Raw genomic sequence first — 19,276 nt, 5'->3', positions numbered from 1 at the left:
ACAGACTGTTCTATTCCCAGCTGACCCCTCCCCCCAACTAATGAATGGCCCAACCTACTTCTTCATTCTCTTAAACACGGATTAGTCCCATCCTCTCCAATTGCTGCTTTATGTACTCCCTACCCCATTCAATAATGGTTGGTCCCAAGCCCGTCTTCCACCAATGGATTCACTTACCATCCATTTCTACCAGCAGTTGGTTCAAGGTGTTTTCTTGTTCGCTCTGTCCACCAAAATTACTCCGACCTCGTTTACGACCAACTGCGTCTATTTCATCAATAAACAGTATACAGGGTGCATTTTTTCTTGCCATTGAGAACATGTCACGAACCTAAGTAAATATACAAAAATACATATTTTTTTTAGCATGAGTTACACCTGAATGTTTGCACATACTAGCAGCCTATTGGCTGATATAGCTCCACTGTTTGCACATACTAGCAGCCTATTGGCTGATATAGCTCCACTGTTTGCACATACTAGCAGCCTATTGGCTGATATAGCTCCACTGTTTGGACATACTAGCAGCCTATTGGCTGATATAGCTCCATTGTTTGTGATGCATACTCTGAAAGCAATAACTAAGAAGCAATTTAAACTTAATGCTAGCTGCTTTAATATCGCAAGACACCAACTTTCTTGATTTTGTTGCAGAGAATATTTCACTAAAATTAGAGATTTGAAGATATCATCATAAAAAAATCAAATCAGACAGATTCACCCAAGGTACCTACAAATAAAGTTACAAAGCAATTGGATTAGCAGTTTTCAAGAAGAAGTTAAAATAACGTTTTTGACCAAAAATATTGTCACAAAATCAACAAATCTGACAGAGGTCCACCTGATACACCTACATATACAATATCAAAGCAATCAGACTAGCAGTTTTCAAGGAGAGGTCGAAAATATAATTTTTTACCCGAAATGACAAAAATATTCATCAAAATTAGAGAATTGAAGATATTGTCACAAAATCAACAAATCTGACAGAGGTCCACCTGATACACCTACACATACAATATCAAAGCAATCAGACTAGCAGTTTTCAAGGAGAGGTCGAAAATATAATTTTGTACCAAAAATGACAAAAATATTCGCTATAAACATATCCACACGAAATGAACAAATCTGAGAGAGAACCACCCAAGGTACCTTCCTAGAAAGTTTCACAGCTATACACAGTTTGTGGTTTTTAAGAAGAAGTCGAAAATATAAAGTTGACGACAACGGACGCCGGTGGACAAACAGTAATACTATAAGCTCCACTCGACGAAGTCGACAACGGAGCTGAAAAAGCAATTAGATAACTGAGTATTTTTGAGAAGGTATTTATTTGTTACATGTTGATAAAAACATTAGGATATGATTCATCAGTAAAATTAACAGAATACTAGAAACACATGTTTTCAAGATTTACCAACAAATCAAAACCAAACCAAAACAAATATATTTGCAGCCAAAATATTAATTTATTTTACAATAAATCATATTTATTATTAAATGATTATTAAATTATTTAAAAATACTCCAAGTATCCAGTCTTTTTAATGTTTGTGGGTTTTTATTTTTCACTTTGTTTTTTATGTAACAAAAACATATAAGGTCATGGAACTACATTTCGATAAAATACATTATAAGATGGGTATAATTGTTCCAAAAATATTCATTTTTAGCATTCTGTAACACGATTTTCTCTAAAACTTGACTTCTACCAGATAAAAACACTGTAAATCCCAAATCTACAATTGAGTAGCATGTTTAAAACACAATGACATAATTTTCACACTATTAAAATTTCTCTCATGAGTTTTTCCTGTCACAAGCATACACCAGAAATAATGCAAAACAAAAACAAAAAACTAAATACAGCGTATATGAATCAGCCCTATACATACACCAACAAACCATTACTGCATATACATACATCAATGATCATACTAGTACCGTTAAAGTCCTATTATAAACCGCGGTTTATATTACAATGTATCAATTTAAAAATTGGGATCAAAAGCTCAAGTTCGGGGTGCGGTTTCTATTACGTACATATTGCAATCACTAAATGGGCGTGGTCATTTTTTGTCCACAACACATGCATAAAACAAACAATACACCGTACAATCTCTTGAATAGGCGTCGGGGAAGAGTGAAAGGCCTTATTTTGATTCTAAAATAGGTGTTACGAAATGTTGAAAAATTACAGTCAATCAAAAATGATACATGATACAAAAAATACTCAGTATTTTTAATGTAATATGCATTTATTTTTTTAATTTTCTTGGTAACGAAAAGTATATTCTAACAGAAGTTTCAAATAAAAACACGAATGCACTGCTTAGTAGCAAATGATCACATGTAGCTCGATCCGGCCATGCTGCGGGTCACAAGTGAATAACTTACTTGTTTTGGAAGTGTTGATATTGGTGATTATTATTTAGTAGTGATTACAATAACGCACGAAAAATAAATTCGTTGAATTGTTATAAAATGCAAGTAAAATTCAACTTAGTTTCCCCGTAAGCGAATGATTTCAGTCACATGTAAACAGCCGATACGATATCTGCCATGTTTTTGAATGCTCACGTGACGTATCATTGACCGGATAGATCAAGTCGCTAATTAACCAATCAAAATGCTGGATGGTGCCCACGTGTCTAAATTACATAGCTCATTTAAATATGTTAATGACAGTTCAGTGACCTCATGGTGAACGCAACACGAAAGAGATTTACCGATAATGTAGTGCAATCTTTTGCCTTTGATTTCCATGGGAAAACAGCATGATTTTTTTTTTAAATCAAGAAATTATTTGTTTTCGAAAGATAAATTATTCTTCAATGCTCAGTTTAATACTTTTACGGTGATAAAAGCTCATTGTCTAAAACTTACGAAACACAGACGTATTCAGAAAGAGTATTGACAGAGGTCGCCGCCAGAACAAAAGCAGTTTCATTGCCTGTCTGACATCTTATCACCGCTGAACAATAAATAAGTGTGAATATTTGTAGGCATGTTGTCGAAACAAATGAATAGGATTAGGAACAATGCCGTTTTGGAACAGCTGGTTAAAACAATGAAGTCAGTCACGGTCTTGTTGAATTGGGGGTGCGGTTAGTAATAGGTACTTTTCAAGTTTTCAATTTTTGTTAAGAACTCTTTAACCCCGAAGCCGGAATTGGGGGTGCGGTTACTATTACGTATGCGGTTTATATTAGGACTTTAACGGTAACATTATAACCATGGAAACTATATACACTAATACTCACTCTTGAAGGGCCAACTCCAACGAACATTTCTAAAAACTCTGATCCATTTACTGTAATAAATGGAACATTGGCTTCTCCTGCAGTGGCTTTTGCTAATAATGTTTTACCAGTACCAGGTGGGCCAGTTAAAACAGCACCCTGTAAACAGAATAACCAATTAACAGTTGTAAAGTGATATATCTTAGATGGATGCCAGCCTAAACCAGCACTTGCTATCACTACTTATTATAAAAAAAAAACAAGGAAGTCAAAGATGTTTACATGTATGTGTACTGCAGTAGGGTTCCAGATATGATAGTTGACAATATATGGTCATTAAATATGTTAATCAGATCTAGTGTGCAATATCTTCAATAAAGCACTGGTTCAATGTCTCTCTACAATAATGTTCTTGATATGATATTTATGCATTTGAATGAGGTCACATAACCATATATGGTCATTAAATATGTTGATCAGATCTAATGTGCAATATCTTCAATAAAGCACTGGTTCAATGTCTCTCTACAATAATGTTCTTGATATGATATTTATGCATTTGAATGAGGTCACATGACCATATATGGTCATTAAATATGATGATCAGATCTAGTGTGCAATATCTTCAATAAAGCACTGGTTCAATGTCTCTCTACAATATGTTCTTGATATGATATTTATGCATTTGAATGAGGTCACATAACCATATATGGTCATTAAATATGTTTAATCAGATCAAGTGTGCAATATCTTCAATAAAGCACTGGTTCAATGTCTCTACAATAATGTTCTTGATATGATATTTATGCATTTGAATGAGATCACATAACCATATATGGTCATTAAATATGTTTAATCAGATCTAGTGTGCAATGTCTTCAATAAAGCACTGGTTCAATGTCTCTCTACAATAATGTTCTTGATATGATATTTATGCATTTGAATGAGGTCAGATAACCATATATGGTCATTAAATATGTTGATCAGATCTAGTGTGCAATATCTTCAATAAAGAACTGGTTCAATGTCTCTCTACAATAATGTTCTTGATATGATATTTATGCATTTGAATGAGGTCACATAACCATATATGGTCATTAAATATGTTGATCAGATCTAGTGTGCAATGTCTTCAATAAAGAACTGGTTCAATGTCTCTCTACAATAATGTTCTTGATATGATATTTATGCATTTGAATGAGGTCACATAACCATATATGGTCATTAAATATGTTTAATCAGATCTAGTGTGCAATATCTTCAATAAAGCACTGGTTCAATGTCTCTCTACAATAATGTTCTTGATATGATATTTATGCATTTGAATAAGGTCACATGACCATATATGGTCATTAAATATGTTGATCAGATCTAGTGTGCAATATCTTCAATAAAGCACTGGTTCAATGTCTCTACAATATGTTCTTGATTTGATATTTATGCATTTGAATGAGGTCACATAACCATATATGGTCATTAAATATGTTGATCAGATCTAGTGTGCAATATCTTCAATAAAGCACTGGTTCAATGTCTCTACAATAATGTTCTTGATATGATATTTATGCATTTGAATGAGGTCACATAACCATATATGGTCATTAAATATGTTGATCAGATCTAATGTGCAATATCTTCAATAAAGCACTGGTTCAATGTCTCTCTACAATAATGTTCTTGATATGATATTTATGCATTTGAATGAGGTCACATGACCATATATGGTCATTAAATATGTTGATCAGATCTAGTGTGCAATATCTTCAATAAAGCACTGGTTCAATGTCTCTCTACAATAATATTCTTGATATGATATTTATGCATATGAATGAGGTCACATAACTATATATGGTCATTAAATATGTTGATCAGATCTAGTGTGCAATATCTTCAATAAAAAACTGGTTCAATGTCTCTCTACAATAATGTTCTTGATATGATATTTATTCATTTGAATGAGGTCACATAACCATATATGGTCATTAAATATGTTGATCAGATCTAGTGTGCAATATCTTCAAATCAGCACTGGTTCAATGTCTATCTACAATAATGTTCTTGATATGATATTTATGCATTTGAATGATGTCGCATAACCATATATGGTCATTAAATATGTTGATCAGATCTAGTGTGCAATATCTTCAATAAAGCACTGGTTCAATGTCTCTCTACAATAATGTTCTTGATATGATATTTATACATTTGAATGAGGTCACATAACCATATATGGTCATTAAATATGTTGATCAGATCTAGTGTGCAATATCTTCAATAAAAAACTGGTTCAATGTCTAGCTACAGTAGTGTTCCTGATATGATACTTTTAATGAGGTCACATGATCATATTTGGTCATTAAATATGTTGATCAGTTATAGTGTGCAATGTCTATATAACACTGTACGAATGTCTATCTGCAACGGTGCTCCTAATGTGACTTCACACTGACTGATGGATACTGGTAACCACTGTATTCCAGGCTAGCTATGTACCAGAGGATAATTAATCATTTGAATACAAGAATACTTGACACACAATATCACTGTGGTTGTGTGTACATAGGAAAGTGATTCATTACCTTGGGTATTTTTGCTCCCAATTCAATGTATTGCTGGGGATTCTTTAAAAAGTTTACAAATTCCATGATTTCAAGTTTGGCTTCTTCACATCCGGCAACATCCCTAAAAGTGAAAAATAACTGTCAGTGTATGTAATATAAAGGTGGCAATCGGTCAGTGTTTTCTGATCACTGACGCACTGCAGTGTTTTTACTTATTTTCTATTTTTTGAAAATCACTTTTTGTTTCATAAATTATTCATTAACATTTTTATACACACTTTATGGATTCCTGAATTTTAGAATAATTGGCAAAAATACAGCAACAGAAAACACAAACTCAAACTATCTTTGAATTGAATTGGTTAAAGCAATACTAACCTAAAACGTACACCAACATCCTCTTTCAAGATTTTTGCAGTTGTTTGGCCAAAACCAAATATACCACCTCTGCGACCACCTCGGGTACTACCTGCTGCTCCAGATGCAGCATTTCGAAATAAGTAAAAAAAGAAACCCAACATCAGGGCAGTTGGGATAAGACTGAGAAGAAATGAACTGAAAAAAAAGATGAAAATAAATGTACTGTAATATGAAGTATGATTCATTGTAAGCTTATATAAAAATGTATGTGTTATGTGTACTTGTGTTCCATTATATATAATACCATACAGTGATTGCAATTGGTCAAAGAATATAGTGGATAAAATGATAGTATGCAGTGAGAGAAAATTACTCATCCATCACTTACAGTGGAATACACTACAGATAACTGATTGGCCATGCAGTGAGAAAAAGTTACTCACCCATCACTCTCAGATGAATACACTACAGATAACTGTTTGGCCATGCAGTGAGAGAAAGTTACTCATCCACCACTCTCAGTGGAATACACTACAGATAACTGATTGGCCATGCACTGAGAGAAAGTTACTCACCCATCACTCTCAGAGGAATACACTACAGACAACTGATTGGCCATGCAGTGAAAGAAAGTTACTCACCCATCACTCTCAGCGGAATACACTACAGATAACTGATTGGCCATGCAGTGAGAGAAAGTTACTCACCAATCACCCTCAGAGGAATACACTACAGATAACTGATTGGCCATGCACTGAGAGAAAGTTACTCACCCATCACTCTCAGAGGAATACACTACAGATAACTGATTGGCCATGCACTGAGAGAAAGTTACTCACCCATCACTCTCAGAGGAATACACTACAGATAACTGATTGGCCATGCAGTGAGTGAGAGAAATTTACTCACCCATCACTCTCAGAGGAATACACTACAGATAACTGATTGGCCATGCAGTGAGTGATAGAAAGTTACTCACCCATCACTCTCAGAGGAATACACTACAGATAACTGACTGGCCATGCAGTGAGAGAAAGTTACTCACCCATCACTCTTTAAGGAATACACTACAGATAATTGACTGGCGATGCAGTGAGAGAAAGTTACTCACCCATCACTCTCAGAGGAATACACTACAGATAACTGACTGGCGATGCAGTGAGAGAAAGTTACTCACCCATCACTCTCAGTGGAATACACTACAGACAACTGATTGGCCATGCAGTGAGAGAAAGTTACTCACCCATCACTCTCAGAGGAATACACTACAGACAACTGATTGGCCATGCAGTGAGAGAAAGTTACTCACCCATCACTCTCAGTGGAATACACTACAGATAACTGATTGGCCATGCAGTGAGAGAAAGTTACTCACCCATCACTCTCAGTGGAATACACTACAGATAACTGATTGGTCATGCAGTGAGAGAAAGTTACTCACCCATCACTCTCAGAGGAATACACTACAGACAACTGATTGGCCATGCAGTGAGAGAAAGTTACTCACCCATCACTCTCAGAGGAATACACTACAGACAACTGATTGGCGATGCAGTGAGAGAAAGTTACTCACCCATCACTCTCAGAGGAATACACTACAGATAACTGATTGGCCATGCAAAGAGAGAAAGTTACTCATCCATCACTCTCAGAGGAATACACTACAGATAACTGATTGGCCATGCAGTGAGAGAAAGTTACTCACCCATCACTCTCAGAGGAATACACTACAGATAACTGATTGGCCATGCAGTGAGAGAAAGTTACTCACCCGTCACTCTCAGAGGAATACACTACAGACAACTGATTGGCCATGCAGTGAGAGAAAGTTACTCACCCATCACTCTCAGTGGAATACACTACAGATAACTGATTGGCCATGCAGTGAGAGAAAGTTACTCACCCATCACTCTCAGTGGAATACACTACAGATAACTGATTGGCCATGCAGTGAGAGAAAGTTACTCACCCATCACTCTCAGAGGAATACACTACAGACAACTGATTGGCCATGCAGTGAAAGAAAGTTACTCACCCATCACTCTCAGAGGAATACACTACAGACAACTGATTGGTCATGCAGTGAGAGAAAGTTACTCACCCATCACTCTCAGAGGAATACACTACAGACAACTGATTGGCCATGCAGTGAGAGAAAGTTACTCACCCATCACTCTCAGTGGAATACACTACATATAACTGATTGGTCATGCAGTGAGAGAAAGTTACTCACCCATCACTCTCAGTGGAATACACTACAGATAACTGATTGGTCATGCAGTGAGAGAAAGTTACTCACCCATCACTCTCAGTGGAATACACCACAGATAACTGATTGGTCATGCAGTGAGAGAAAGTTACTCACCCATCACACTCAGAGGAATACACTACAGATAACTGATTGGTCATGCAGTGAGAGAAAGTTACTCACCCATCACTCTCAGTGGAATACACTACAGATAACTGATTGGTCATGCAGTGAGAGAAAGTTACTCACCCATCACTCTCAGAGGAATACACTACAGATAACTGATTGGTCATGCAGTGAGAGAAAGTTACTCACCCATCACTCTCAGAGGAATACACTACAGATAACTGATTGGTCATGCAGTGAGAGAAAGTTACACACCCATCACTCTCAGTGGAATACACTACAGATAACTGATTGGCCATGCAGTGAGAGAAAGTTACTCACCCATCACTCTCAGTGGAATACACTACAGATAACTGATTGGCCATGCAGTGAGAGAAAGTTACTCACCCATCACTCTCAGTGGAATACACTACAGATAACTGATTGGCCATGCAGTGAGAGAAAGTTACTCACCCATCACTCTCAGAGGAATACACTACAGATAACTGATTGGTCATGCAGTGAGAGAAAGTTACTCACCCATCACTCTCAGTGGAATACACTACAGATAACTGATTGGTCATGCAGTGAGAGAAAGTTACTCACCCATCACTCTCAGAGGAATACACTACAGATAAAGGATTAGCCATGCAGTGAGAGAAAGTTACTCACCCATCACTCTCAGTGGAATACACCACAGATAACTGATTGGCGATGCAGTGAGAGAAAGTTACTCACCCATCACTCTCAGAGGAATACACTACAGACAACTGATTAGCCATGCAGTGAGAAAGTTACTCACCCATCACTCTCAGTGGAATACACTACAGATAACTGATTGGTCATGCAGTGAGAGAAAGTTACTCACCCATCACTCTCAGAAGAATACACTACAGACAACTGATTAGCCATGCAGTGAGAGAAAGTTACTCACCCATCACTCTCAGTGGAATACACTACAGATAACTGATTGGTCGTGCAGTGAGAGAAAGTTACTCACCCGTCACTCTCAGAGGAATACACTACAGACAACTGATTGGCCATGCAGTGAGAGAAAGTTACTCACCCATCACTCTCAGTGGAATACACTACAGATAACTGATTGGTCATGCAGTGAGAGAAAGTTACTCACCCATCACTCTCAGAGGAATACACTACAGACAACTGATTGGCCATGCAGTGAGAGAAAGTTACTCACCCATCACTCTCAGTGGAATACACTACAGATAACTGATTGGTCATGCAGTGAGAGAAAGTTACTCACCCATCACTCTCAGAGGAATACACTACAGACAACTGATTGGCCATGCAGTGAGAGAAAGTTACTCACCCATCACTCTCAGAGGAATACACTACAGACAACTGATTGGCCATGCAGTGAAAGAAAGTTACTCACCCATCACTCTCAGTGGAATACACTACAGATAACTGATTGGTCATGCAGTGAGAGAAAGTTACTCACCCATCACTCTCAGTGGAATACACTACAGATAACTGATTGGTCATGCAGTGAGAGAAAGTTACTCACCCATCACTCTCAGTGGAATACACCACAGATAACTGATTGGTCATGCAGTGAGAGAAAGTTACTCACCCATCACACTCAGAGGAATACACTACAGATAACTGATTGGTCATGCAGTGAGAGAAAGTTACTCACCCATCACTCTCAGTGGAATACACTACAGATAACTGATTGGCCATGCAGTGAGAGAAAGTTACTCACCCATCACTCTCAGTGGAATACACTACAGATAACTGATTGGCCATGCAGTGAGAGAAAGTTACTCACCCATCACTCTCAGAGGAATACACTACAGACAACTGATTGGCCATGCAGTGAAAGAAAGTTACTCACCCATCACTCTCAGTGGAATACACTACAGATAACTGATTGGTCATGCAGTGAGAGAAAGTTACTCACCCATCACTCTCAGAGGAATACACTACAGACAACTGATTGGCCATGCAGTGAGAGAAAGTTACTCACCCATCACTCTCAGTGGAATACACTACATATAACTGATTGGTCATGCAGTGAGAGAAAGTTACTCACCCATCACTCTCAGTGGAATACACTACAGATAACTGATTGGTCATGCAGTGAGAGAAAGTTACTCACCCATCACTCTCAGTGGAATACACCACAGATAACTGATTGGTCATGCAGTGAGAGAAAGTTACTCACCCATCACACTCAGAGGAATACACTACAGATAACTGATTGGTCATGCAGTGAGAGAAAGTTACTCACCCATCACTCTCAGTGGAATACACTACAGATAACTGATTGGTCATGCAGTGAGAGAAAGTTACTCACCCATCACTCTCAGAGGAATACACTACAGATAACTGATTGGTCATGCAGTGAGAGAAAGTTACTCACCCATCACTCTCAGAGGAATACACTACAGATAACTGATTGGTCATGCAGTGAGAGAAAGTTACTCACCCATCACTCTCAGTGGAATACACTACAGATAACTGATTGGCCATGCAGTGAGAGAAAGTTACTCACCCATCACTCTCAGTGGAATACACTACAGATAACTGATTGGCCATGCAGTGAGAGAAAGTTACTCACCCATCACTCTCAGTGGAATACACTACAGATAACTGATTGGCCATGCAGTGAGAGAAAGTTACTCACCCATCACTCTCAGAGGAATACACTACAGATAACTGATTGGTCATGCAGTGAGAGAAAGTTACTCACCCATCACTCTCAGTGGAATACACTACAGATAACTGATTGGTCATGCAGTGAGAGAAAGTTACTCACCCATCACTCTCAGAGGAATACACTACAGATAAAGGATTAGCCATGCAGTGAGAGAAAGTTACTCACCCATCACTCTCAGTGGAATACACCACAGATAACTGATTGGCCATGCAGTGAGAGAAAGTTACTCATCCACCACTCTCAGTGGAATACACTACAGATAACTGATTGGCCATGCACTGAGAGAAAGTTACTCACCCATCACTCTCAGAGGAATACACTACAGACAACTGATTGGCCATGCAGTGAAAGAAAGTTACTCACCCATCACTCTCAGCGGAATACACTACAGATAACTGATTGGCCATGCAGTGAGAGAAAGTTACTCACCAATCACCCTCAGAGGAATACACTACAGATAACTGATTGGCCATGCACTGAGAGAAAGTTACTCACCCATCACTCTCAGAGGAATACACTACAGATAACTGATTGGCCATGCACTGAGAGAAAGTTACTCACCCATCACTCTCAGAGGAATACACTACAGATAACTGATTGGCCATGCAGTGAGTGAGAGAAATTTACTCACCCATCACTCTCAGAGGAATACACTACAGATAACTGATTGGCCATGCAGTGAGTGATAGAAAGTTACTCACCCATCACTCTCAGAGGAATACACTACAGATAACTGACTGGCCATGCAGTGAGAGAAAGTTACTCACCCATCACTCTTAGAGGAATACACTACAGATAATTGACTGGCGATGCAGTGAGAGAAAGTTACTCACCCATCACTCTCAGAGGAATACACTACAGATAACTGATTTGCCATGCAGTGAGTGAGAGAAAGTTACTCACTCATCACTCTCAGAGGAATACACTACAGATAACTGACTGGCGATGCAGTGAGAGAAAGTTACTCACCCATCACTCTTTAAGGAATACACTACAGATAATTGACTGGCGATGCAGTGAGAGAAAGTTACTCACCCATCACTCTCAGAGGAATACACTACAGATAACTGACTGGCGATGCAGTGAGAGAAAGTTACTCACCCATCACTCTCAGTGGAATACACTACAGACAACTGATTGGCCATGCAGTGAGAGAAAGTTACTCACCCATCACTCTCAGAGGAATACACTACAGACAACTGATTGGCCATGCAGTGAGAGAAAGTTACTCACCCATCACTCTCAGTGGAATACACTACAGATAACTGATTGGCCATGCAGTGAGAGAAAGTTACTCACCCATCACTCTCAGTGGAATACACTACAGATAACTGATTGGTCATGCAGTGAGAGAAAGTTACTCACCCATCACTCTCAGAGGAATACACTACAGACAACTGATTGGCCATGCAGTGAGAGAAAGTTACTCACCCATCACTCTCAGAGGAATACACTACAGACAACTGATTGGCGATGCAGTGAGAGAAAGTTACTCACCCATCACTCTCAGAGGAATACACTACAGATAACTGATTGGCCATGCAAAGAGAGAAAGTTACTCATCCATCACTCTCAGAGGAATACACTACAGATAACTGATTGGCCATGCAGTGAGAGAAAGTTACTCACCCATCACTCTCAGAGGAATACACTACAGATAACTGATTGGCCATGCAGTGAGAGAAAGTTACTCACCCGTCACTCTCAGAGGAATACACTACAGACAACTGATTGGCCATGCAGTGAGAGAAAGTTACTCACCCATCACTCTCAGTGGAATACACTACAGATAACTGATTGGCCATGCAGTGAGAGAAAGTTACTCACCCATCACTCTCAGTGGAATACACTACAGATAACTGATTGGCCATGCAGTGAGAGAAAGTTACTCACCCATCACTCTCAGAGGAATACACTACAGACAACTGATTGGCCATGCAGTGAAAGAAAGTTACTCACCCATCACTCTCAGAGGAATACACTACAGACAACTGATTGGTCATGCAGTGAGAGAAAGTTACTCACCCATCACTCTCAGAGGAATACACTACAGACAACTGATTGGCCATGCAGTGAGAGAAAGTTACTCACCCATCACTCTCAGTGGAATACACTACATATAACTGATTGGTCATGCAGTGAGAGAAAGTTACTCACCCATCACTCTCAGTGGAATACACTACAGATAACTGATTGGTCATGCAGTGAGAGAAAGTTACTCACCCATCACTCTCAGTGGAATACACCACAGATAACTGATTGGTCATGCAGTGAGAGAAAGTTACTCACCCATCACACTCAGAGGAATACACTACAGATAACTGATTGGTCATGCAGTGAGAGAAAGTTACTCACCCATCACTCTCAGTGGAATACACTACAGATAACTGATTGGTCATGCAGTGAGAGAAAGTTACTCACCCATCACTCTCAGAGGAATACACTACAGATAACTGATTGGTCATGCAGTGAGAGAAAGTTACTCACCCATCACTCTCAGAGGAATACACTACAGATAACTGATTGGTCATGCAGTGAGAGAAAGTTACACACCCATCACTCTCAGTGGAATACACTACAGATAACTGATTGGCCATGCAGTGAGAGAAAGTTACTCACCCATCACTCTCAGTGGAATACACTACAGATAACTGATTGGCCATGCAGTGAGAGAAAGTTACTCACCCATCACTCTCAGTGGAATACACTACAGATAACTGATTGGCCATGCAGTGAGAGAAAGTTACTCACCCATCACTCTCAGAGGAATACACTACAGATAACTGATTGGTCATGCAGTGAGAGAAAGTTACTCACCCATCACTCTCAGTGGAATACACTACAGATAACTGATTGGTCATGCAGTGAGAGAAAGTTACTCACCCATCACTCTCAGAGGAATACACTACAGATAAAGGATTAGCCATGCAGTGAGAGAAAGTTACTCACCCATCACTCTCAGTGGAATACACCACAGATAACTGATTGGCGATGCAGTGAGAGAAAGTTACTCACCCATCACTCTCAGAGGAATACACTACAGACAACTGATTAGCCATGCAGTGAGAAAGTTACTCACCCATCACTCTCAGTGGAATACACTACAGATAACTGATTGGTCATGCAGTGAGAGAAAGTTACTCACCCATCACTCTCAGAAGAATACACTACAGACAACTGATTAGCCATGCAGTGAGAGAAAGTTACTCACCCATCACTCTCAGTGGAATACACTACAGATAACTGATTGGTCGTGCAGTGAGAGAAAGTTACTCACCCGTCACTCTCAGAGGAATACACTACAGACAACTGATTGGCCATGCAGTGAGAGAAAGTTACTCACCCATCACTCTCAGTGGAATACACTACAGATAACTGATTGGTCATGCAGTGAGAGAAAGTTACTCACCCATCACTCTCAGAGGAATACACTACAGATAACTGATTGGTCATGCAGTGAGAGAAAGTTACTCACCCATCACTCTCAGTGGAATACACTACAGATAACTGATTGGTCATGCAGTGAGAGAAAGTTACTCACCCATCACTCTCAGAGGAATACACTACAGATAACTGATTGGTCATGCAGTGAGAGAAAGTTACTCACCCATCACTCTCAGAGGAATACACTACAGATAACTGATTGGTCATGCAGTGAGAGAAAGTTACTCACCCATCACTCTCAGTGGAATACACTACAGATAACTGATTGGCCATGCAGTGAGAGAAAGTTACTCACCCATCACTCTCAGTGGAATACACTACAGATAACTGATTGGCCATGCAGTGAGAGAAAGTTACTCACCCATCACTCTCAGTGGAATACACTACAGATAACTGATTGGCCATGCAGTGAGAGAAAGTTACTCACCCATCACTCTCAGAGGAATACACTACAGATAACTGATTGGTCATGCAGTGAGAGAAAGTTACTCACCCATCACTCTCAGTGGAATACACTACAGATAACTGATTGGTCATGCAGTGAGAGAAAGTTACTCACCCATCACTCTCAGAGGAATACACTACAGATAAAGGATTAGCCATGCAGTGAGAGAAAGTTACTCACCCATCACTCTCAGTGGAATACACCACAGATAACTGATTGGCCATGCAGTGAGAGAAAGTTACTCATCCACCACTCTCAGTGGAATACACTACAGATAACTGATTGGCCATGCACTGAGAGAAAGTTACTCACCCATCACTCTCAGAGGAATACACTACAGACAACTGATTGGCCATGCAGTGAAAGAAAGTTACTCACCCATCACTCTCAGCGGAATACACTACAGATAACTGATTGGCCATGCAGTGAGAGAAAGTTACTCACCAATCACCCTCAGAGGAATACACTACAGATAACTGATTGGCCATGCACTGAGAGAAAGTTACTCACCCATCACTCTCAGAGGAATACACTACAGATAACTGATTGGCCATGCACTGAGAGAAAGTTACTCACCCATCACTCTCAGAGGAATACACTACAGATAACTGATTGGCCATGCAGTGAGTGAGAGAAATTTACTCACCCATCACTCTCAGAGGAATACACTACAGATAACTGATTGGCCATGCAGTGAGTGATAGAAAGTTACTCACCCATCACTCTCAGAGGAATACACTACAGATAACTGACTGGCCATGCAGTGAGAGAAAGTTACTCACCCATCACTCTTAGAGGAATACACTACAGATAATTGACTGGCGATGCAGTGAGAGAAAGTTACTCACCCATCACTCTCAGAGGAATACACTACAGATAACTGATTTGCCATGCAGTGAGTGAGAGAAAGTTACTCACTCATCACTCTCAGAGGAATACACTACAGATAACTGACTGGCGATGCAGTGAGAGAAAGTTACTCACCCATCACTCTTTAAGGAATACACTACAGATAATTGACTGGCGATGCAGTGAGAGAAAGTTACTCACCCATCACTCTCAGAGGAATACACTACAGATAACTGACTGGCGATGCAGTGAGAGAAAGTTACTCACCCATCACTCTCAGTGGAATACACTACAGACAACTGATTGGCCATGCAGTGAGAGAAAGTTACTCACCCATCACTCTCAGAGGAATACACTACAGACAACTGATTGGCCATGCAGTGAGAGAAAGTTACTCACCCATCACTCTCAGTGGAATACACTACAGATAACTGATTGGCCATGCAGTGAGAGAAAGTTACTCACCCATCACTCTCAGTGGAATACACTACAGATAACTGATTGGTCATGCAGTGAGAGAAAGTTACTCACCCATCACTCTCAGAGGAATACACTACAGACAACTGATTGGCCATGCAGTGAGAGAAAGTTACTCACCCATCACTCTCAGAGGAATACACTACAGACAACTGATTGGCGATGCAGTGAGAGAAAGTTACTCACCCATCACTCTCAGAGGAATACACTACAGATAACTGATTGGCCATGCAAAGAGAGAAAGTTACTCATCCATCACTCTCAGAGGAATACACTACAGATAACTGATTGGCCATGCAGTGAGAGAAAGTTACTCACCCATCACTCTCAGAGGAATACACTACAGATAACTGATTGGCCATGCAGTGAGAGAAAGTTACTCACCCGTCACTCTCAGAGGAATACACTACAGACAACTGATTGGCCATGCAGTGAGAGAAAGTTACTCACCCATCACTCTCAGTGGAATACACTACAGATAACTGATTGGCCATGCAGTGAGAGAAAGTTACTCACCCATCACTCTCAGTGGAATACACTACAGATAACTGATTGGCCATGCAGTGAGAGAAAGTTACTCACCCATCACTCTCAGAGGAATACACTACAGACAACTGATTGGCCATGCAGTGAAAGAAAGTTACTCACCCATCACTCTCAGAGGAATACACTACAGACAACTGATTGGTCATGCAGTGAGAGAAAGTTACTCACCCATCACTCTCAGAGGAATACACTACAGACAACTGATTGGCCATGCAGTGAGAGAAAGTTACTCACCCATCACTCTCAGTGGAATACACTACATATAACTGATTGGTCATGCAGTGAGAGAAAGTTACTCACCCATCACTCTCAGTGGAATACACTACAGATAACTGATTGGTCATGCAGTGAGAGAAAGTTACTCACCCATCACTCTCAGTGGAATACACCACAGATAACTGATTGGTCATGCAGTGAGAGAAAGTTACTCACCCATCACACTCAGAGGAATACACTACAGATAACTGATTGGTCATGCAGTGAGAGAAAGTTACTCACCCATCACTCTCAGTGGAATACACTACAGATAACTGATTGGTCATGCAGTGAGAGAAAGTTACTCACCCATCACTCTCAGAGGAATACACTACAGATAACTGATTGGTCATGCAGTGAGAGAAAGTTACTCACCCATCACTCTCAGAGGAATACACTACAGATAACTGATTGGTCATGCAGTGAGAGAAAGTTACACACCCATCACTCTCAGTGGAATACACTACAGATAACTGATTGGCCATGCAGTGAGAGAAAGTTACTCACCCATCACTCTCAGTGGAATACACTACAGATAACTGATTGGCCATGCAGTGAGAGAAAGTTACTCACCCATCACTCTCAGTGGAATACACTACAGATAACTGATTGGCCATGCAGTGAGAGAAAGTTACTCACCCATCACTCTCAGAGGAATACACTACAGATAACTGATTGGTCATGCAGTGAGAGAAAGTTACTCACCCATCACTCTCAGTGGAATACACTACAGATAACTGATTGGTCATGCAGTGAGAGAAAGTTACTCACCCATCACTCTCAGAGGAATACACTACAGATAAAGGATTAGCCATGCAGTGAGAGAAAGTTACTCACCCATCACTCTCAGTGGAATACACCACAGATAACTGATTGGCGATGCAGTGAGAGAAAGTTACTCACCCATCACTCTCAGAGGAATACACTACAGACAACTGATTAGCCATGCAGTGAGAAAGTTACTCACCCATCACTCTCAGTGGAATACACTACAGATAACTGATTGGTCATGCAGTGAGAGAAAGTTACTCACCCATCACTCTCAGAAGAATACACTACAGACAACTGATTAGCCATGCAGTGAGAGAAAGTTACTCACCCATCACTCTCAGTGGAATACACTACAGATAACTGATTGGTCGTGCAGTGAGAGAAAGTTACTCACCCGTCACTCTCAGAGGAATACACTACAGACAACTGATTGGCCATGCAGTGAGAGAAAGTTACTCACCCATCACTCTCAGTGGAATACACTACAGATAACTGATTGGTCATGCAGTGAGAGAAAGTTACTCACCCATCACTCTCAGAGGAATACACTACAGACAACTGATTGGCCATGCAGTGAGAGAAAGTTACTCACCCATCACTCTCAGTGGAATACACTACAGATAACTGATTGGTCATGCAGTGAGAGAAAGTTACTCACCCATCACTCTCAGAGGAATACACTACAGACAACTGATTGGCCATGCAGTGAGAGAAAGTTACTCACCCATCACTCTCAGAGGAATACACTACAGACAACTGATTGGCCATGCAGTGAAAGAAAGTTACTCACCCATCACTCTCAGTGGAATACACTACAGATAACTGATTGGTCATGCAGTGAGAGAAAGTTACTCACCCATCACTCTCAGTGGAATACACTACAGATAACTGATTGGTCATGCAGTGAGAGAAAGTTACTCACCCATCACTCTCAGTGGAATACACCACAGATAACTGATTGGTCATGCAGTGAGAGAAAGTTACTCACCCATCACACTCAGAGGAATACACTACAGATAACTGATTGGTCATGCAGTGAGAGAAAGTTACTCACCCATCACTCTCAGTGGAATACACTACAGATAACTGATTGGCCATGCAGTGAGAGAAAGTTACTCACCCATCACTCTCAGTGGAATACACTACAGATAACTGATTGGCCATGCAGTGAGAGAAAGTTACTCACCCATCACTCTCAGAGGAATACACTACAGACAACTGATTGGCCATGCAGTGAAAGAAAGTTACTCACCCATCACTCTCAGTGGAATACACTACAGATAACTGATT

The 19,276-nt window shown here is 40.0% G+C and overlaps 1 protein-coding gene across 1 annotated transcript in view; it reads right to left on the bottom strand.

The window, feature by feature from the left end:
• Positions 1-19,276, bottom strand: part of LOC100367333 (mitochondrial inner membrane m-AAA protease component AFG3L2) — a 42,255-nt gene that overhangs the window by 7,728 nt on the left and 15,251 nt on the right. The window contains exons 6-9 of the mRNA XM_085500518.1: positions 6,182-6,358; positions 5,822-5,924; positions 3,264-3,401; positions 178-331 (exon numbers count right to left, since the gene is read on the bottom strand). Coding sequence (XP_085356644.1) covers positions 178-331; positions 3,264-3,401; positions 5,822-5,924; positions 6,182-6,358 — 572 coding nt within the window. The remainder of the gene's footprint in view (positions 1-177; positions 332-3,263; positions 3,402-5,821; positions 5,925-6,181; positions 6,359-19,276) is intronic.

The sequence above is a fragment of the Saccoglossus kowalevskii genome, chromosome 6 (genome assembly GCF_978046115.1).
Source record: "Saccoglossus kowalevskii chromosome 6, keSacKowa6.1, whole genome shotgun sequence".
NCBI lineage: Eukaryota > Metazoa > Hemichordata > Enteropneusta > Harrimaniidae > Saccoglossus > Saccoglossus kowalevskii.
The sequence above is the reverse complement of the archived record's forward strand: the minus strand, read 5'-3'. Positions and strand labels throughout refer to the sequence as shown.